General features: G+C 37.8%; 1 protein-coding gene across 1 annotated transcript in view; it reads left to right on the top strand.

Annotated features, from left to right (window-relative positions):
* Positions 1–22,742, top strand: part of PELI2 (pellino E3 ubiquitin protein ligase family member 2) — a 181,571-nt gene that overhangs the window by 143,720 nt on the left and 15,109 nt on the right. The window contains exon 3 of the mRNA XM_055289271.2: positions 13,125–13,226. Coding sequence (XP_055145246.1) covers positions 13,125–13,226 — 102 coding nt within the window. The remainder of the gene's footprint in view (positions 1–13,124; positions 13,227–22,742) is intronic.

Here is a 22,742-nt window from a genome sequence, read left to right as displayed (position 1 = left end):
TTCATAATAGTAGAAATGCTAATTAAAAGCACTATGAGATTACTCTTTTCACATATCAGAAGGTAAAGTTACCTGCCATTTTACACTTTACTCCCTATAGTGGTGAGAGTAGGGAAAACATACTCTCATATACTTCTGGTAAGAATGCAAATTGGTATAACTTCTATGAAAAGTAGTTTGACAGTAACTCAGTATCAGAAGTGAACATACCATGTACCATTTGATCGAACAATTTTGTTTCTAGGAATTTGTCCTATAGATGTATTTCCCTACATGCAAAACGCATACCTGTATATTTATTGCAGTACTGCTTGTCAAATAAAATTTAAATAATTTAATGCCTGCTAAAAAAAGATGCATTAAATAAACCATGCTGCATCTATACATTAAAAAGAATGAGACAGCACTGTAACTACATTATATAGACAATTCTATAAGTTATTGTGTTAAAGAAGCAGGGAACAGAACATTGTATGCAGTATGCTATCATTTCTGATGTGTATACTATGCTAGTATAGGCATAGACTTTTCTCTGGAAGGATATATAAGAAACTGGTAGTAGTGGCTTTCTTAGTGATAGAAGATTTGAATTGGAAGGGAGATACTATTCACTGGTAACATTTAGTAACTTGTGTACATATTACCTTATTTAAAATATCTTTTGCTCTACAAATCAGTCAAGAACCCGAGGGACCCCATAAAATTAAGTGTTACAGAGATTGTGAATGTTATAGTAATCAAAATAATTGACTAATAGTAATTACGTGTTGTGTACTGTCCTTTGGGTACTTTGCAAACATCATCTGAGTTTTTGCAGCAAAACCCTTCAAGGTAGTTGTAGTTTCAGATTAAGAAATAGATTCAGGGTATGGCCTAAGAATACACAGCTAATAAGGAGCCTTTTAAGAAGTTCAGTTTAATCATGCTTGAGGAGTAACATCCAGGTATATCCAGGCTTTGAAGAAAAACATTTGTGAATGGCATTGCATGGTGGCAGATACTTCCAAGGAAAGACATTCATTATTTTACTCAAAATTTTGTATATTAAGATTGTAATTTGCATGTTTCTATCAGGCTCAACCTCTTGAAAATACCAACTGCCAAAATATATTTTGTGTTTTGAGAATAAATATTTTCATGTTTCTGTATAACTAGAATGTGGCCTTATTGATCTGGTTTTATTCCATAAAGGAAATGAGATTCTTCAGCAGATGGACAAATTTTAAATTTAGGCCAAGTCTTAAAAAAATTCAAGTAAAATGAGGGAAAAATTTGAATCTTCCCCTTTTTGTTTACATCTTTTAAATGAGGGCTTTTGCTTCTATCACTATAAATAATCAATAGGATGTTGTATTTTGTTTTCTTTGGAGCTTATCCTTGTAAGTTTCAATCTTTGTATTCCTCAGTACTCAAGGGATCATTTTGACAGCTGATAAACTGGCTTACATATTAAAACAATTACATGGTAAGTCATTGGGTATCTTAGTATAAAATCGATTTATGTCAGATTCAATTTATAGCATCTGGAAGTTTGCGTGCTCATGCCAACAAACTAGGACTTGGATTTACATTACTGACTCACTATAACACACAGTATATTGTGGATGCCTATGTACTTTTTCTCCAGTGCTCTTTAGAAACAAGGTATGTACCTTGTTTTACCTAGTAAGTGCATTTTTAAAAGAGCAATAGGCAAATCAAATTATTGAACAAGGAATTTTGCTTTTTCAACTTAGTCATTTGCAGGATGCTTTACTTTTACTTATGATTCATTTTTGTTAGGTTTACTTGTTCAAAGTTTTGCTTCCCATGGCGAGTAGCCCATATATATGTCAATACTTAAATATTTAGAGAAGTAAATGTAGAATGTCACAGCAGGTAGATTCATATGCATTCTTTAAAGCATTATCTGTTGACTAAATAGATATCTCCTTACAAAATTTACCAACTCCTTTTCTTACGTGAGACTACGGTTAGCTTTTCTCTCTCTCTTAGTCTTAATATATACAATAAGAAATCCTATCATTATTTTGATTTTTACTATAGCACTTGGCATTTCACAAGAATGTTGCACCTTCATTTCTTTCTCTGTGGCATTTTGCTCACATCTGGGAACATAAAATGTTCAAAAGCAAATGCAATGCTGTTTTAAAGAATGGAGTTGTTCAGGGTCACTTTCTCCATCTCTTATCAGATGAGTGTGGCCCTCCCTAACTTTCTCTAGGTGACCATGGGTGGTCCTTACTGCAGGATCAGTCCCTGAAGTGACCAGCAGTTATGATGCCTGCTGTGTGTGTGTGTGTGTTGAGATGGCTGTGATTTCAGAGCATTGCCTCACACTGTGGTATGTGACGCTTTCAGGTCTGCACCCCTGCTGCATCGTCTCATGCTTTGTAGGGAGCTGCTACACTGAGTCAGTGTTGGGAGATGCCGTCAGAGTCTACATTAAAATGTGCACTTTCAAAACCGAGACGAAAATGCAGAAGAACTTTGAAAGTCCTGATTGGCTTTCATTTATGGTAGCTAGCATACTGTGCGTGATTGGTAATGTGAACATGTCTATATAGATATGTAACTGAGTCACAGCATTCCTATGTGGGAAAGCTACACCTTGCCCCTATTTTCCAAAAGATGTGGGACAAATAAAGCAATAAAAAGAATTGATTGGGTTGGGTGCAATGGCTCACACCTGTAGTCCCAACACTTTAGGAGGCCAAGGCAGACAGATCGCTTGAGCCTAGGAGTTCGAAACCAGCCTGGCAAACATGGAGAAAACCCATCTCTACAAAAAAAAAATACAAAAAATTAGCTGGGTGTGGTGGTGTGCACCTGTGGTCCCAGCTACTCGAGAGGCTAAGGCAGGAGAATTGCTTGAGCCTGGGAGATGGAGGCTGCAATGAGCTGTGACCGTGCCACTGTACTGCAGCCAAGGTGACAGAGTGAGACCCTATCTCAAAAAAGAAAAAAAAATAGATTGCACATTAGGTTGACTTAATATGTTCTAAAACACAATGAAAAAATCCATACAAACTTGAATATGAACCTTTCACTTGTTTAGCAATTTGTCATAAACTGGGTAGATACAGTAGCTGAAACTCAGTTCTTAGCAATGACCTTTCTGGGGACAAGGCCAGCACTTGTACAGGTGACAAAACTGAGGCCAGAGCACTTACGTAACTTGCCTAGAGTCCCACAGCCAGCCCTTGTTGGATTGGAGATTCAGCCCAATCTGTACTATTAGCGAAACAGTACACTGCTGGAATTGAAGGCTGGTTTAAAAAGACTGGAGTTCTTACCCTCAAGGAGCTTTTCATCTGATTGGAAGTGGTAGGATTCCTGGGAACAGATGTCCACAAAGCATGTGAATGTTACCTGCCCAACTCTCTGGCTGCAGCCTTTGGTGTTCATGTTTTTCCAACTATATTCAAGTCAAATGATCTTCTGAAACTGGTAACACCAACCAGAGCTAGCTTCTTTGTATTTGGGAGTGACCCCAAATTAGAAACAGGCTCTCCTCACACATTCTTACTCTCTCTGGTATCTGTGCTTGCTGATAGATTGAGCGTGTCTGCCCCAGCCCTGTCCAGCACTCTGTGTGCTGTAGATTCTGTGCCTGGGTTTATCGAATAGCTCAGTAAACCAATCCAGGATGGGCTCAGGAGAAGCCCAGGGCCAAGTTCAAAGCTATTGCCTCTAACAAATAGGCCTATCATTTTGATTTACTAGAAAATGTTGATTCTGATGAAATCCAAGTTAGCACTTTGTGACTTTCTTATCATAGCCGTGGTTCAGGCACTTGTTTGAAATATGGTTCCTTGAAAAGATAGAATATTTTAAAGACGGTGTTTATGCAACATAAATTGTGAATTCCTTTAGCCACCTCCTCTCCTTAGAAATAGTACTCATACATATTTTAAACATAAATTGACAAAGATGGGAGAGACCTCATCTTCCCTGTAGCAAATTGAACCACACTGATTGGGATTTATTGCCTAATTATACTTGTCAGCCTGACATAAAAGTCATTCGTTCTAGAAAAATATGTTTGTCATACCAGGATTATCTCTAATTAATACAGTCAATATCTAGCATATACTTAAAGCCAAACAGTATAGTGGGTTCCAAAGTATATGTTACAGACTGCAGGGAACTGCTCTAAATACAGGTTCATATTTGAAGGGAGAAAATGCCATGTTTTATATACATCATTTCCTCTTCTTTAAATCCAGTGAAATCAGTGCTACTGACATTGACTCCCTTTATTGATGAATTATAAAGGTAGTAGTTGAAAGATCAGAGAGGTTATGGTTGGTGAGTATCTGAACTCAGATTCAAACCTGGTCCAGTGTGTTGTTTTTTCAGCATCAGAGTCCACTAGCCAAGTTGACCTCTGCAGTATCTACATGTGGTTATTCCATTTTTCTAAAATACATGTAAAGTTTGAGCTCAGCAGAAGAAAACCAGGTAGTCATATTGAGAGAGCCAGTTTGATATAAATGTTTCTTCTGCCCGATGTTAAAGCATTTGCTGGAGTGAGGTGATGCAATTTTAGATGCAGTTAGTATCATGCCTCACGGGACAGTTAGTACATGCCCATATATGTTTGATGCCCTCTAGTCCTCACCCTGCTCTTCCCCCACATCACAGTGTGCACAGTGCTCGAGATGGTAAAATCATTCAGCAGTTATTTCCAGGCTGCCGCACGCTCGCTGTAAACTCATTCATTTGCTCATAAATGTGCAGCTTTCTGCCATAAACATAAATATCAGAAGTTGTTTCTGAACAACAAAGGTTCAACTCATTGGCCCCACTCAGACCTACCCCCAAACAGTTTTATTATTATGTTTTCCCATACCAATTAAAATGTTTCTACGGCAATACACCTTGTTATAGAAAGCTTGTATTTCGTAACCAGAGCCACTGTGAGAGGTCAGTGTATAGTTGTTTTTCCAATTTCATTTGGCCCTTTCTGTAGTAGTCATTTTGTATAGTTATTTAGATCTTATGATGGACTGAAATATTAAATTACCAGTTAGATTTGACAGTTAAAGTGGCTGAAAATAAACTTGCCTAAAACACACATCGTCATCGGCAGGGGAGCCGATACTTAGTCTATGATGCCATATTAAATAGTGCCATGTTGTGGTCATCATTCAGAAGGCTGTTGAGAACACAAGCGTACATTATGTTTCTTGGTAGAACCTAGAAGACAGAGGTCACTAGCTGTCCCAGTAAAGCGTTCAGGATGTTTCCTAGCCCTGCTCCCATCGGGCAGGCTGTTAGAGAACCTCTGACTTCTTCCCAGAGAACAGATCGCGTGAGCACAGGCAGAGTGAGGAGATGCGTGCTCAGCCCAGAGCACATCCAGCCCCTGGGACTCTTTCTTCCCAGGCATTTTGCGGGGACCTGAAAGGCAAGTGCAGTGAGCAGCCTCAGAGAAGAGCACCACATTCAGATATGTGGTGCAGAGCTCTTCAGAGCAGCTTGGTATCTAGAAAAGGTTGCTTCAGCATATAAGCCACACCAGGTCTCTGGCCGTCTGTTTTCGAGAGGCAGAAACAACCCTAATTATATCTACATACAAAGAAGACTATGCAGAGCGTGCTCATTTCAAAAACATTCATTTGATTTAGCCAGACTATTGTGTGGCCCAGGAACAATAACTGCAGTTCTATAATAGTTAACTTCCGGGATGTCTAGACAAGAGGGATATTAAACTCCTGAGTCATTTGGTACTAAGAAAGACTTCATAATAGAAAAATTAGGTGTCCTTTGAAGAAAAAGAATTTCATTTTATTTGAAATGCAGATGCGAGCGTGCACATGTATGTGTGTGCATGCATACACACACGCATGCACACTGCATTCCCTTAAATGAGGCAGACTCTAGTAAGGCATACCTCTTGGTATACAAAGGCAGACCTAGTAAGGCATACCTCTTTGGTATACATCATACATGTAGTTTGCAAAGTGGCTTCATAGTTTCTAACGTACGTGGTGACTTTCTTCTTCTGCCTTCCTAATGTCCCCTGTATTCTTGCTCTAAATGTATTAAGGACTACAAAAATGTCCATGTGACACACTTGGTGGCCTTTGTCTTCTCTGGCAATATTTTGAATGATTCACAGATACTTTTGGTAGTCTATAATCATTTTAAATATTAATACAAAATTTCCTTCACATCTCAGTCTTCTAATCAGAGATTATCACAATAAAAATGCATATTTGCTTTAAACACAAACAATCTCTTAACATACATTCAGGAGCACGTAACACTTCCATTAGAAACATAGACCCTGCTGTGTGGAGACACTGCTGCCTGCCATGGTAGACACACCTATCCCACGCTCTTGGGTGTGGGTAAGACATACACACAGATAATCATAGTGTCTTGGGTGATGAGTCACATAAGATTTTTTAAAAAGTGCTCTGGTACCAGTAGGCCTTGTAAGCTGATAGTTTCAGTTGTCTTTTGTTGTGTAGAAAACTACCACAGAATGTAGTGACTTCACAAAAACCATTCTGTTTTATTCATTATTTTGTGGGTCAGGAATCTGGGAAGGGTGCTGCTGAGTAGTCAGTCTCTGGTCCGCATCTGGGGCAGCTGGAGCTGGAGGATCCACTCTCACAGAGGCATCTCCATGCATACGTCTGCATCTTGGTGCTTCCAGGCCTCCCTCTCCCCATGTGGCATTTCATTCTCCAGGCCCTCTCCCTGGGGCTTTGGCTTCTTGGAGCCTAGTGGCATGTATGTAGTCAGGCTTCTTGCCCACAGCTGGGAACCCCCAGAGCGGCAATGGAAGCTGCAAGCCTTCCCTGACCTAGTATCAGAAGTCCCATGTGTCACATCCACGGCATTCTCTTGGTCATTGAGCAAGCTACTGAAGCCAGCCCAGATGCCAGATGATATATGAAGATTGCACAAAAGCATCTTCAGGGCAGAAAGTTAAGGGCTGCAAAAAAGCTGATTATAAAATTCCTTCGAGGAATAAATCAGTTTTGTAGCTACTGGTTGCCCAACAACTACTTTGTATTTGAGGAGAAAAAGTGAAATGTTACACATTGTTTTGTATTTGATTTTTGTCTTAATACAGTGAAATCAGCCCGGCTTTGACTCCCTATTGGATTAATTTTGATGGTAATAATGCTAACTGTATGTGAACAACAGTGGCAAGAGAGGGCTCAGGGGTGACATGAAGCTTTTAAGTGTGAGTGACTGTTGTGCTATTGACTGAAATAGGAAACCCAGAAGGAGAAAATGTTTGAACCAAACCATATAATGATGCTGTACACTGCAAGTGACAAAATGCCTAACCAAAAGCAGCCTAAAACCCTGATTTTTATTCCAGAGGTCTGGGGACAGGTAGTTCCACGTTTTATTTGGCATCTCAAAGATGTCAGGGCTCTGAGCCAACTTCTGTGAGAGTCTTTTGACTTTCCTCTCGCGTTGCAAGGTGGTCTACTTCAGCTCCAAACATCATGTCATATTTTAGTGACAGAGAAGGGAAGGTATCTCTCTCAGTGTCTCTCCTCCCCAGGAGCTCCACACCAGATCTCTCCTAAGTCCCACTGGCCAAGAGTGGATACATTTCCATGCGCTAGCCTCAGAGGAGAGTGGGAGAGCTAGCATTGATGTCGTCAGGCTTTTTCACAGGAAGCCAGCTCAGCCAACAGGGAGCAGGACATTAGGTAGGCAACCAACGGTGTCTGCCACAGTGATAAATCCCATTTTCTCTCTCCACACAGTTGATAAAGGCTCACTTAGCAGCCTTATAGAGCTTGAATTAAATGGGCTAAATCATAACTATACTAAATTAATATTTTCTGGATACGTGTTAGTTTCTCTATTGGCTTTCACTTTGTGGTTGAGAGCTATCACTGCTTCTTAACAAATAAAAGATTTAATTATTTCCCTCATACTTTAAAATTTGGATGAAAATTCTTTGGCTGCCATTAAGTCATGTTACCCATTGTTTATCCTGCAAGATTGCCTTCTGTTATCATTACATATTATATAAGTGCCTTTACGTTGTGTATATGGGTTTATAAGAGGAAGAAAATTCTCTAGACATATGAACCATATTTGTTTTAGAGTCTGGAGACCCACAGAACTCCCCGATATTAGTTTTGAGGTGTAAGTTGAAGCAGGACAGCCAGTTCTAACTGTTCTCATCCCTGAATGGCAAAGGCTGGCAGAACTGAGCCTGTGACACAAGCAGCATAGCAGTTAAGAAAATACATATCCTCAGCTGAGAAGAAAATACCTTGACGCACATCTGGTCTGGGCATCTGGGATTGCAAAGTAAGGCTTAATTTCTTCAACTGGATAAAGCTGCAATTCTTTCATCTGTTTATCTGTAATTGCCCAGTTATATTTTAACCTGATAACATACTGTAATAAAGTGGTTTTTATAGACTCAAAACATTTGAGCTGAGAGTGTCACTACTGGTACCTTTGCTAGTGAGAAGTAGGGAAGGTGAGGGGAAGACCTGAAGAAAGAAACTCTAAATCTCATCTTGTATCTGTAGCAGTTCGTTCGTTCATTCATTCATTCATTCATTTGACATTCATTGAATGCCTGTCACACTCTTGATGCTAGGGGTGGAAAAATAAATAAGACTGAACGTGCATTCGAGGCACATGCAGTGTTATGAGAACAGAGTCGGCGACCTGCCTTCTCATCACAGCTGCCCAGTAGAGAAGTGAATATAGGAAATCATTATTGTCTGCACCAGCAGTCCTCAACCATTTTGGCACCAGGGACCAGTTTTGTGAAAAACAATTTCTCCACGGTCCTGGGGGGCACATGGTTTTGGGATGATTCAAGCACGTTACATTTGTTGTGTACTGTATTTCTATTACTATTACATTGTAATATATAATTAAATAATTATACAACTCACCATAATGTAGAATCAGTGGGAGCCCTGAGTTTGTTTTCCAGCAACTAGACAGTCCTATCTGGGGATGATGGGAGACAGTAACCGATCATCAGGCATTAGATTCTCATAAGGAGTGCACAATCTAGATCCCTCACGTGTGCAGTTCACAGTAGGGTTCACACTCCTATGAGAACCTAATGCCGCTGCTGATCTAACAGGGGGAGCTCAGGTGGCAATGATAGCAATAGGGAGCAGCTGTAAATACAGATGGAACTTGGCTTGCTCGCCCGCCTCTCACCTCCTGCTGTGTGCCCTGGTTCCTAACAGGCCACAGACTGATAGCAGCCTGTGGCCCAGGGGTTGGGGACCCCTGGTGTACACAGCAAGCTGCTTGAGCTGGTTTTCTTTATGATGTTAAAGAGCTTTCTAAATTTGTGTTGATGTAGTAAGGTCACAGCATTATGTTACAGTAATTGTGTTTGAACTAAGTTATAGTGAATGCCAAGAAAAGGCCCTACCTGCTCTCCTTTCTGAAATTTTGGAAATAAATTCCAAAAACAATTTAGGGCCTTGGAGAAACTTTTATTTCCAAAATACTGGAAATGATTGGCTCAAGTCAGTGAATCTGTCATTTACTAGAAACTCTATTTCTGAAAGTCATATTTTAAATGTTAAAAAATATTGTTGAACAATTGATACTTCTAACAAAAAGTTCAATGCCGTATGTACTTGCAGACTTTTCCATAAGACATGACCCAAGAAGGAAAGTGAAAATTGATCTCAGGCTTAAACTCTTCTTTAACTTCCCCCAACCACCTAAATCTGACTCTATTTTAGACTTTAATACATGGAAACAAGGTCATGTGAGCCCTAATTCATGTAATTGAAGGAAGTCCACACTTCCCCATTTATTGACGATGATCCTGATGGTGGCCTTAGGTGCCCTGGTTTTTACTGCCACCAAATCCCAGTCCTGGCTTCAGTCTCATCTTTTCAGGCCAGCCCAGCCAACGTTTCTGCTTTCCATAAGTGCAGCCTGTTGGACCCCAGGGCACCAGTACTCCAGGCCTTTGTAGGGGCAGGACACTTCTCCTGGCTTAGCATTACCAGAGGGAAATCCTTGCCAGAACTGGAAGTGACTTCAAGATGACTATCATGCTAGTTCCGAAGTTCCTCAGCCACCCATGCTGCAGGGTGTGCCTCACCTGCTGCCCTAGAGCCACTCCCCACCTTCATAGGATTTGTTTCTGCCTGCAGTCTCTTTTCCCACTTTCCTACCTTCCCCAAATTCCAAGGCCTCTAAATCACAGCCCTTGGCTAGTACTTTTTTAATCTAAAAGACACAGAAAAGGTGTTTTTCTAACCTAAAAGCACTCCCCTTTCCTAACCCTGGCCATTTGCCTTAAGCAACGTGCAAAAATGGCAGAAGTCTGATATCATAAATTTTCTTTGAATGGGCTCAATATTCAAGGCATCCTACATCAGTGTTTTCTTTCCGTTTTGGGGGCCTGGGTAAGACTCCCCTTTGCTGTGGGCAGTTTCCAGGCAATGTGATGCTTTCGCTATAAATACCCTTTTTCATGTACTACATAGTCTTATAGTTTGGGTCACAAGAATATTTTTATAATGAAACACCTTACAATAATTTGTGTCCAGTAGCAACTTGCAGCCTATAAAATGGCTGTTTCTGGTGTTTTCTAAAGTGGCAAGGAAGTGTCTGTAGGGCAGAAATTTCCAAACCCCAAGGTAGTGGGCTGTGGCCTGTTTGGAACTGGGCCGCACAGCAGGAGGCGAGCAGCAGGTGAACAAGGGAAGCTTCTTCTGTATTTACAGCCGCTCCCCATTGCTTGCATTACGGGTTGAACTCCGCCTCCTGTCAGATCAGCGGTGGCATTAGATTCTCATAGGAGCACGAACCCTGTTGTGAACTATGTGTGCAAGGGATCTAGGTTGCATGTTCCTTATGAGAATCTAATGCCTGATGATCTGTCAGTATCTCCATCACCTTCAGATGGGACCATCTAGTTGCAGGAAAACAAGCTCAGGGCTCCCACTGATTCTACATTATGGTGAGTTGTGTAATTATTTAATTACATATTACAATGTAATAATAATAGAAATAAAGTATACAATAAATGTAATGTGCTTGAATCATCCCCAAACCAGCCCCCCCATCCAGTCCCTGGAAAGATTATCTTCCACAAAACCAGTCCCTGGTGCAAAAAGGTTGGTGACCACTACTCTAGAGCACCCTGTCCATGGCTGTGCTAGGCCTCAGGTGACCAGAGCGAGTCTTGATGAGACAATGACTTCCCAGCGAATTTGGGAGAAATACTTAAATGTTAAAACTAGCAAATGTGTTAGGGAATAAAAAACAAAATTTATAATTTAAGGTAAGCTGTTTTAAGCTTGAGAAACTCCATTTGAGGGCTGTTCCCCAGACATCTCCAGGTTCAGGTAACCCTTCCAATTCAGGCAAATGGAGTGGAAGTTTGAGAAACACCATACTTAAGCAGGTGCCATTGTACAAAAATGTATAACCTTTAAAAGTATTTCCCATTATTGCACTTGTTAACTCCTTGTTTTGCAGATCATTTGTACACTATAGACATTTTATGCAATATGTATATGCTATGAAAGTTGTGTTGATATATTTGTAAATTGAATCCATTTAAAATGCAATAGATACTTTATGGGAAACCCTAAAATAAATTATTTTATAATCACCTCCTGATTGTTAGTTTTATAAGTTTGAGTTTAATAAATTATTTTTCTTAAAGTAGGTTTTTTCACTGACTTAAGATAAACATCTACCTTTTACAAATTGTTTTTCAGTTTTATTGAGGTATAATTGACAAATAAAAATTGTATATATTCAAGGTGTACAACGTGATGATTTGATATATATACACATTGTGAAATGATTACCACAAAAGTAAATTAACACAAAGATTACATCCATTTAAATTGAAAATAGTTCTTTATAAATTTGGCTTTCAAAAACAGTCACTGTCAGTGAATTTATCTGACTCAGATCAATGAAAATTCAAGACGATGTTTGTTAGTAGTGTTGAGTACTTTAAGAAGTATTTTTTTAGATTCCTGACCATGTTAAAGAAGTATTATCTTAATGAAGCACATAAAATAAAACATCAGCTCAATCATGAAATTCCTCAGGGCAGATTATTAAATAACCATGAGATTAACCAGGCTAACTTCAAAGTTGATTTGGAATGTTTTACTGTTTATTACTGTAAGGAATTACATTAGTCAAATATAAATGTTTAGTACATTTTCATTAACATGCTGTGTGTGTCCGGTTTCTTCTAGATGCTTTCTTGGTCTTCATAGAGTGTCATCATTCAATAAATGTGTAATAGAAAAGCTTATTAAAATTTTGTTATACTTAATGTAAAAGATTAAAAAATGAAGATAAGTTAGATTAAAGTAGAATGAATAGAGTATAATTGACATAATTTGGGGTCCACTTTGTATCGATTTATTTGTTAATTTAGGAACATTAAAAGTATGTGACCACAACTTTTTGTTCAAACATATCACTATGGACAAAATAAGAATGATATTGTATTATTCCTAGGCTATTTGAAAAAGAATATTAGCTTTTTCTAGCCTAAAATTTGAAAAAAATAAAATTGCTAGTTACCTTATTTGTTAATAAAGTAAATATCTGAGATAACTAGTTGCTTATACAAGATTTAAGTGAGATGTAGAACAGAATACAAATATGGTTATCATTGGCTAGGATGGTGTATTATATTGAAATCTTAATTAGAACATCGACAGATTTTCCAGTGATTCTTTTATTATGCTGATAATCTCTGTCACCAGGAAAAATAATAATATGTGACTTATCTGTTGTGTGAAATCTTAAAATTTGAAATAAATGACAATATTAGTCTAAAAATTCTATTACTGAGTTTAGGTAATATGGAGAAAGTGTGTGTTTTTCTAAGAATGTGATTGAATCAAGTCTTGCGAACTAGTAAATAAACTTTAAGTAAAATATTGTTCACTTTAAGACAGAATATTTGATAAAACCAGAATTGTGACTCTTGGCTTGTCTGTGATTGAGGGAATAGAACATAGGGAAAAACCCTGACTGTGTGGAAAATGCTGGCTTGTGCTGGGCTTTGCTGGTAGAGTGGTGGCTCATAACTACAGGCAGAATTGATAAGTTGTTGAAATGTAATTTTAATGGATTTTTTTAAATTTTATTTTTAGGCTATCAGCTGCAAAGGTCAACACAGTATATCCTACACTTTGTCAAGGAATCAGACTGTGGTGGTGGAGTACACACATGATAAAGATACGGATATGTTTCAGGTAATATTTTTCTTTTTTAATAGAAATTTTAGCACATTTTCCTTTAATTCTGTATTTTTTATATGTAATCAGATCTTCCAGCCCAGTGTCCAGGGGGAAAGAGTTGAAGATAATATAAAAATTATTCCTGTTTGGTTGTTGAAAGATTAAGAAAAAAACTTAATTCTTTAATTGTAAAAGGAAATTATAAAGGCTACATTCTCAGACCTCAGTGCAATAAAAATAGACATTAATAGCAAGAATAAAATTTTTAAAAGCTAACCACTTTTAAAAGCCAACATTTTCAGAATACTTTCTAAATAACATTTGAATGAAAGGGACATCCAAACTACATTTATAGGTCTTTTCAGAAATAACTGTGGGAATATCATGTAGCAAAACTGACAAGATGAGGCCAACATCTTACTCGGAAGAAAATGCCTTAAGTGCTTTCATTATTAGGAGGGAAAGAGAGAGAAAGAAGGAAAATCAAGGGACTAAACATTTATCTCAAAAGTTCTTTTTTGACAAAGGGCAGAAATTAAGAAAGTACAGGATGGGTTTGGGCATCGTTTTAGTGGTATATAATATAAAGTCTAGAAGTACATCAAAAGAAAACAGAAGGAAGGAAAAAAACATTAGTTAATGAATTTAAAAAGAAGAGAATTAATGAATATATTCCAGATTTAGTACTTTAAAACAACAAACAATTAAAATTTAGACTAATAACAGAAAAAAGCAAGCATAAGTTGGAATTGATGAGGCTTTGCATTTCCATATGGAGAGTTAAATTATTACATAAATGATGTCAAAACAAACATCAAAAGAGTATGATAGATACGAACATCATACTCTGCTAAAGTAAATTGTAGAGAATAAACATTTAAATATAAAACTGAAGGAACAAAAAGTTCTAGAAAAAAACCTAGGAGAATTCATATTCTTGGAATAGGGAAGGATCAATAGTAAATGAAGAAATAGATTTTACCCTACACATTTTCACTTCTTTTTAAATGTCAGAAAAATTAGACGTCAAACTAGAGACAATTAGGGCAACAAATCAAGTAGACAAAGGATTGATACCTACTATACAGTAATCACTTTCCCATGCTTTCAAAAATGGACAAAGAACAAAACATATAATTCTCAGAAGAAGAAATATAAATGGCCAATAAATATATAAAATAATTTTTAAAATACCAAATGAATGAATAATAAAATACTCTTTATTACCTATTAATTGGAAAATATTAAATAATACAGCACTGTAAAGACTTGTATGGAATTGGTCCCCCTGGTGGGACTGTGAATTGGTGCAACATTTCTATAGGGCAACATTGCAGTACTACCATGAATTTCAGCACTGAGACCAATTGAGCCAGTAGTTCTAACTTCGGTCATTTTTATACATAAATAATTAAGGAATATGAACAAAGATTTAACCAAAAAGTTGTTCATTGTAGTGTTGTATATACTAGTAAAAAACTAAAAATAAACCTACACTTCCAGGAGTAGGTAAGAATGATTACAGTATGGTGCATTTAAATGCAAAATACATTGCATCCATTACATGATTATTAAATGGGAAATACAATAAAATAAGTGAAAAAAGGCATATGTCCACTTCATACCTTATTTTTATATGCACACACATAAACATAGGTATGGAAGAGAGATGGGACTAGAAAGAAATGCCCCAGCTCTTTTTCCATTTTCTATAACATTGTGAAGTACAGGCCTAATCTGGATCACCTAATTCAGTACTTTTGCTTGAGAAAGAAAGAACATTTTATGTGGTTTTTAAATGTATTTGTAGTAGTCCTGAACTTCAGCACCTCTGACTGATAAGAAGAGCCAAAGGCAAATTACAAATGGGGAAAATATTTACAATTTGTATCACAAAAGGCTAATGTCACAAATATATAAGGTATTCCTGGAAATCTCTTTTTAAAAGACCTGCAATCAGATAGACAAATGAGCAAAGGATTTGTCAGACAGTTCACCAAAAAAGGAAACTAAGTAGCTCTTAAAAACAAGAAAATAGGCTCAACCTCATTTACAAAAAGAAAAATGTGAACTAAAACCACATAGAGATACCACTTTTCACTTGTCGGATTGGCAGAAATCCAGAAGGTTTTGTCAAAGATGTGGGGAAAACAGACACTGTCCTACATTCTGTAAATTGGTATAGCAGTTATGGGGTAGCAATTTGAAAATACCTATGAAAAATAAAAATGTTTACATAGTTTGACTCAGCTCTTCTCTTTGTAAAGCTCTTCTTTCTAGACACTTACCCCAGAGGTATCCTTACTTACATGCAAAATGCCATTTGTACAGAGTTATTGCTCAAAGCATTGCTTAATAGGAAAAGACTGGAAACAACCTAAATGTTCTTCAGTAGTGGACCAGTTCAGTAAATTTGGGGACAGCTATACAATGGAGCCCTCCAAGGGTATAAAACAGAAGAAAGAAAAGCTGTATGTATAGCCACAGAAAGAGCTCCAAACATATTAAATAAGTTAAATATTAATATTATTGAATATATTGAGTCATATTGGTAATATATATTTAATTAACTTAAAATATTACTAAATAAAATGTTGAATAATATTAAATATTACATTATTAAATGTTAATTTAATATTGCAAAATGATTTAAATAATGCTTATATGCATTAAAAAATCTCCAAAATGATTAACAAGACATGAATGTAGCAGTTGCCTTTGTGGGGAAGGGGACTGAGCAGTTGGTATACAGGGAGATATTTTATACTTTTCAATTTTTGGAACTATTTGTATGTATTAGATACTAAAAAAACTAAATAATCTTAGATAAAATATATAGTCATATTTATAAACATAGTTATTAAAGTGCCAGTTTGAACTCAAAAATAAGATTTATCATGTTTGGGCAAAATACTAACTGTGGTTTTACTCTCCATGCCATTCCATTATATAATCTTATAAATGTCTTCTTATTCTGTTAAGGAAAATATCTTCCTACATAAGTATATGCATATTCTTCCCTGTTGATATTTTTATGGAACTTTATTATTATATCTTTTTAATACTTATTAAAATTATTTGAAATTTATAAGTTTTTTTTACTACTTATAGTAGCAGTGAAGATTTTAAAGATTTTTTTTACAGAGAGAGAATTCTTAATACTAAAAAGTGAATAAAGCCTATTTCACGATTGTCAGTGATACTTTTTTTTTTTTTTTTTGTAAGCTTTTTTTTTTTTTTTTTTTATTATACTTTAGGGTTTTAGGGTACATGTGCACAATGTGCAGGTTTGTTACATATGTATCCATGTGCCATGTTGATTTCCTGCACCCATTAATTCGTCATTTAGCATTAGGTGTATCTCCTAATGCTGTCCCTCCCCCCTCCCCCCACCCCACAACAGTCCCCGGAGCGTGATGTTCCCCTTCCTGTGTCCATGAGTTCTCATTGTTCAATTCCCACCTATGAGTGAGAACATGCGGTGTTTGGTTTTTTGTCCTTGCGATAGTTTACTGAGAATGATGTTTTCCAGTTTCATCCATGTCCCTACAAAGGACACGAACTCATCATTTTTTATGGCTGCATAGTATTCCATGGTGTATATGTGCCACATTTTCTTAATCCAGTCTATCGTTGTTGGACATTTGGGTTGGTTCCAACTCTTTGCTATTGTGAATAGTGCCGCAATAAACATACGTGTGCATGTGTCTTTATAGCAGCATGATTTATAGTCCTTTGGGTATATACCCAGTAATGGGATGGCTGGGTCAAATGGTATTTCTAGTTCGAGATCCCTGAGGAATCGCCACACTGACTTCCACAATGGTTGAACTAGTTTACAGTCCCACCAACAGTGTAAAAGTGTTCCTATTTCTCCACATCCTCTCCAGCACCTGTTGTTTCCTGATTTTTTAATGATGGCCATTCTAACTGGTGTGAGATGGTATCTCACTGTGGTTTTGATTTGCATTTCTCTGATGGCCAGTGATGAGGAGCATTTCTTCATGTGTTTTTTGGCTGCATAAATGTCTTCTTTTGAGAAGTGTCTGTTCATGTCCTCTGCCCACTTTTTGATGGGGTTGTTTGTTTTTTTCTTGTAAATTTGTTTGAGTTCATTGTAGATTCTGGATATTAGCCCTTTGTCAGATGAGTAGGTTGCAAAAATTTTCTCCCATTGTGTAGGTTGCCTGTTCACTCTGATGATAGTTTCTTTTGCTGTGCAGAAGCTCTTCAGTTTAATGAGATCCCATTTGTCGATTTTGGCTTTTGTTGCCATTGCTTTTGGTGTTTTAGACATGAAGTCCTTGCCCACGCCTATGTCCTGAATGGTATTGCCTAGGTTTTCTTGTAGGATTTTAATGGTTTTAGGTCTAACATGGCTAGAAATAACTAAAATCAGAGCAGAACTGAAGGAAATAGAGACACAAAAAACCCTTCAAAAAATTAATGAATCTAGGAGCTGGTTTTTTGAAAAGATCAACAAAATTGATGGACCGCTAGCAAGACTAATAAAAAAGAAAAGAGAGAAGAATCAAATAGATGCAATAAAAAACGAAAAAGGGGATATCACCACCGATCCCACAGAAATACAATCTACCATCAGAGAATACTACAAACACCTCTATGCAAATAAACTAGAAAATCTGGAAGAAATGGATAAATTCCTCGACAAATACACCCTCCCAAGACTAAACCAGGAAGAAGTTGAATCTCTGAATAGACCAATAACAGGTTCTGAAATTGTGGCAATAATCAATAGCTTACCAACCAAAAAGAGTCCAGGACCTGATGGATTCACAGCTGAATTCTACCAGAGGTACAAGGAGGAACTGGTACCATTCCTTCTGAAACTATTCCAATCGATAGAAAAAGAGGGAATCCTCCCTAACACATTTTACGAAGCCAGCATCGTCCTGATACCAAAACCTGGCAGAGACATAACCAAAAAAGAGAATTTCAGACCAATATCCTTGATGAACATTGATGCAAAAATCCTCAATAAAATACTGGCAAACCGAATCCAGCAGCACATCAAAAAGCTTATCCACCATGATCAAGTGGGCTTCATCCCTGGGATGCAAGGCTGGTTCAACATACGCAAATCAATAAATGTAATCCAGCATATAAACAGAACCAAAGACAAAAACCACATGATTATCTCAATAGATGCAGAAAAGGCCTTTGACAAAATTCAACAACCCTTCATGCTAAAAACTCTCAATAAATTAGGTATTGATGGGACTTATCTCAAAATAATAAGAGCTATCTACAACAAACCCACAGCCAATATCATACTGAATGGGCAAAAACTGGAAGCATTCCCTCTGAAAACTGGCACAAGACAGGGATGCCCTCTCTCACCGCTCCTATTCAACATAGTGCTGGAAGTTCTGGCCAGAGCAATCAGGCAGGAGAAGGAAATAAAGGGTATTCAATTAGGAAAAGAGGAAGTCAAATTGTCCCTGTTTGCAGATGACATGATTGTATATCTAGAAAACCCCATTGTCTCAGCCCAAAATCTCCTTAAGCTGATTAGCAACTTCAGCAAAGTCTCAGGATACAAAATTAATGTACAAAAATCACAAGCATTCTTGTACACCAATAACAGACAAACAGAGAGCCAAATCATGAGTGAACTCCCATTCACAATTGCTTCAAAGAGAATAAAATACCTAGGAATCCAACTTACAAGGGATGTGAAGGACCTCTTCAAGGAGAACTACAAACCACTGCTCAATGAAATAAAAGAGGATACAAACAAATGGAAGAACATTCCATGCTCATGGGTTGGAAGAATCAATATCGTGAAAATGGCCATACTGCCCAAGGTAATTTATAGATTCAATGCCATCCCCATCAAGCTACCAATGACTTTCTTCACAGAATTGGACAAAACTACTTTAAAGTTCATATGGAACCAAAAAAGAGCCCGCATCGCCAAGTCAATCCTAAGCCAAAAGAACAAAGCTGGAGGCATCACGCTACCTGACTTTAAACTATACTACAAGGCTACAGTAACCAAAACAGCATGGTACTGGTACCACAACAGAGACATAGATCAATGGAACAGAACAGAGCCCTCAGAAATGATGCCGCATAGCTACAACTATCTGATCTTTGACAAACCTGACAAAAACAAGAAATGGGGAAAGGATTCCCTATTTAATAAATGGTGCTGGGAAAACTGGCTAGCCATATGTAGAAAGCTGCAACTGGATCCCTTCCTTACACCTTATACAAAAATTAATTCAAGATGGATTAAAGACTTATATGTTAGACCTAAAACCAGTGATACTTTTTTACCACTTAAATTCAAAAACTACTGTGATGGTACCTCTTATAGGTAAGTCAGGTACTCTCAAAGTGTGAGACATTAAATTCCTTTAAGAAGAATCTTGTTTCTTTGGAATTTTTCAGTTTCATAGATATTTTTTAGTGACATAAGTGTCACAGAATGTATTCCGCACTGTTGAACAGTCACATTCGACTCACATGCTCACTTTCTTCCCTCTCATCTCTGCAGAATGAATTAAAGATTTAGTTGGACTTTTTCAGCTTCCTGTTGTTACTAACCTCTAAGTACTTTATGCATACTTCCTATTTTGTCATATAGAATATCAAAAGACTCAAGATTTAGTAAAATTCATAATTTTTAAGTGCAAATTCACAGCAATGAAAAATACAATGACTGTAAATACAGCTTGGTGCCACTGCTTTGAATCATGCCAAAGCACCAGCAGCTTTACCCACCATTGTTCTAGCACCATCAGTGTAGAGACCAGCACAGTGGAAAAGGCAGTTGACATCTTTGTATTATTGTGAAGGTAATTTTGGCCTCGTGTACCTAGACCCCGTGGCAGGGTCTCAGGGACCCTCTGGGGTTCATGAACCACATTCTGAGAATACCAATTTGTACCAACCACTTAATTTCATAGCTGAGAAATCTGGGTCTTTGAAAGGAAAGGTAATGTAAACTAAGGCCAGAAGAGGCATTAGGGGCAGAGCTAAGATTTAGGTCACTGAGCTCTTCATTCTCTGAATAGTACCAGCTCAGCCTCTTTAAATAAAGCATGGTAAGCCAAGCAAGAATTCACATGTTTCTTAAGGAAATATAACACATTACATTCACAGACTAACTGGACCTGTTAGAAGGATCTGTGGCAGATCATTTTAAGCAGAGAACTAAGTAACTCTCATAAGACCTTGAAAAGATTGGCTTGTTTCCATTTTTTCCTCCTTTTAACAAGTTTATATTTCCAAAGCCTACTACTGACAAAAATCACCGAGCAAAAAGCGCTACAGCACTTATAGTTCTCAAGTATGGACCTCCGTGTGGAGAGTTTGTTCATTTTAGTCATTCCCATTAAAATGATTTCTAGGGTTAATTGAGTATTTAAAGGCAGAATATCAGAAAGAACCAAGAAAGGGCTTTATGCTGCATTTCCCACTGTGGAGTCAGTTAGTAGACTCAGAACTCAGAAATATTGCCTGAGGAGAAAAATCAAAGCTAGATCTGAATTTAAGGTATGAGAAAGTGTTAGTTAATGTAATCAGAGTAAGATCTTGGTCATTATTTTCTGGAGTAGGGGTAAATAAGGAAAGAAAGAAAAGTCTAACAAGAAAGTGAAACATAAAAGAGAAAATAGTTCATGGAAAGAATTAGAGGGGTGCATTGTCTTTACAATGTCCCTAGAGTAAAGTGCGGTGCCAAGTGCCTTCTGACCTTAGGGGCCAGGAGACTGACTGGGTCCTGCGGCCGGTGTTCAGGAGTCCTTTCTGTCAGATTTCACAGTTTCACAGGCTTCGAACGTGGTGCTACAAGGCCTAACATTTTTGGGTTTTGGTTTTTTTGTTTGGTTTGGTTTGGTTTGGTTTTCAATTTAGTTGATTTACTGTAGTTTTAGATGATAACATTTAATTAGTATCTATTAAGTTAAGAGGAAAATGTTAAAGAATATCTACATTTTCTAGTAGGTATTTCTACAACTATTGTACATGAGCATGCATGTGCAGGTATGTGTGTATCTCATAGGATTCAGCCTCCCTGTCATAATCTTCCAATTATTAGTTTCATCTCTTGACCATCTGCTGTGTCAGAACCTCCTTTGGTGACTGGGCAGAGATAACTAAGGCTGTCCTCTCAAGGAGCCTACATCTGGAGGAGGCAGACCACAAATAAGCAAACCCTCTGGGCAGAGGAAACAGTGAGTGCAAAGGCTCCAAGTCAAGATCACAGTGGAGAAGGTCAGCAGTGAACTCAGATGGACTTGGAAGGGCAGGTAGAGGCTGAGAGAGGTAGGACCTTCAGGCCAGGTTGAATTTGAGATTTATTCTAGGAATTTTGGGAAGCTGTTGGAGGATTTTAAGGAGGAGAGAGGTATAATCTGATTTATGTTTTTGTACGATTTCTCAAACTACTGTATGGAAAAGAATCTAGGTGGCAAGTATGAAACAGGGAGACCAGTTTGGAGGATAAGGTGATAGAACCCAAGTAAGAGATAATGGTAACCAGAACCAAAATGGGAAAAGTAGAGGGATTGAGGGTGTGTTTGGAGGTACAGCTGACAGTGTTCACACAGGGCTGATGTGGGCATGGAGGAAACTGAAGAATTGGGTTATTCTTGGGTTTTGACTTTTAGCTTGAGCAAATTGGATGTCAGTCGGTCATTGATACAGAGAAGCCCCAGGGTGAAGGGGGATCCAAGTTCTGTTTGGCATATATTACATTTGAGATATTTATCAAACATACAAGTGGAGATTGGGTGTGCCGGTCTGAAGCTCAGGGGAGAGATCAAGACTTTCAGCTGATAGGTGGGATTTGGTGATACTATCTAGGGAGAGAACAGAAAGAAAAGGGAAGGAGGGACTATTTACCAACTGGCCTGAAAGTTTCATTATTTTAGTACCAGGTAGAGATGGACCGGGATATGCTGGCTCAGAATAAGCCCTGGATTTAGCAATATATTGATTTTTGGAATCTTAGCATGAGTGGTTTCAGTAGAGTTGTGGGGAAGGAAGCTCAGTTGGAGTGGGTTGAGGAAGAAGGAAGCTAAAGATATGGGTGAGGAAATGGAGGAGATAACTAACAACTAATAAGAAGTCTTGCTGTTAAATGAATCAGAGAAACAGGGCTGGAGGCTGGGGCTTGCTTACAGGTGAAGGAAAGCGTTTTTAAAGGTGGGAGACCAGTCCAGAGCAGGGCTACTCAAACCACTCCCTCTGCCCAAGAGTGAAATGTTTGTTAAAATACAGAATGAGATGAGCATACAAGTTGAGAGGAAACCTTTATGACAGTTTGGCATTGCGGAAACATCCAAGTAGATGATCATTTTTCAAGTACTCATTTTTATTGTATGTTTAAAAGGCATCAGTGATGGGTTAAAATTTAAAACAGCAACAGCAACAATACTGGTCCTTTAACCACAGAGTTTGAGAAGCTCCAGAATGTGTGTGAAAGCTGATGGCATGATCCCGTATAAAAGGAGAAATTGGTGACTCAGGAAAGAGAGGAGATAATATTAGGAGCAAAAT

Source organism: Symphalangus syndactylus, chromosome 8, assembly GCF_028878055.3.
Source record: "Symphalangus syndactylus isolate Jambi chromosome 8, NHGRI_mSymSyn1-v2.1_pri, whole genome shotgun sequence".
Lineage (NCBI taxonomy): Eukaryota > Metazoa > Chordata > Mammalia > Primates > Hylobatidae > Symphalangus > Symphalangus syndactylus.
The sequence above is the reverse complement of the archived record's forward strand: the minus strand, read 5'-3'. Positions and strand labels throughout refer to the sequence as shown.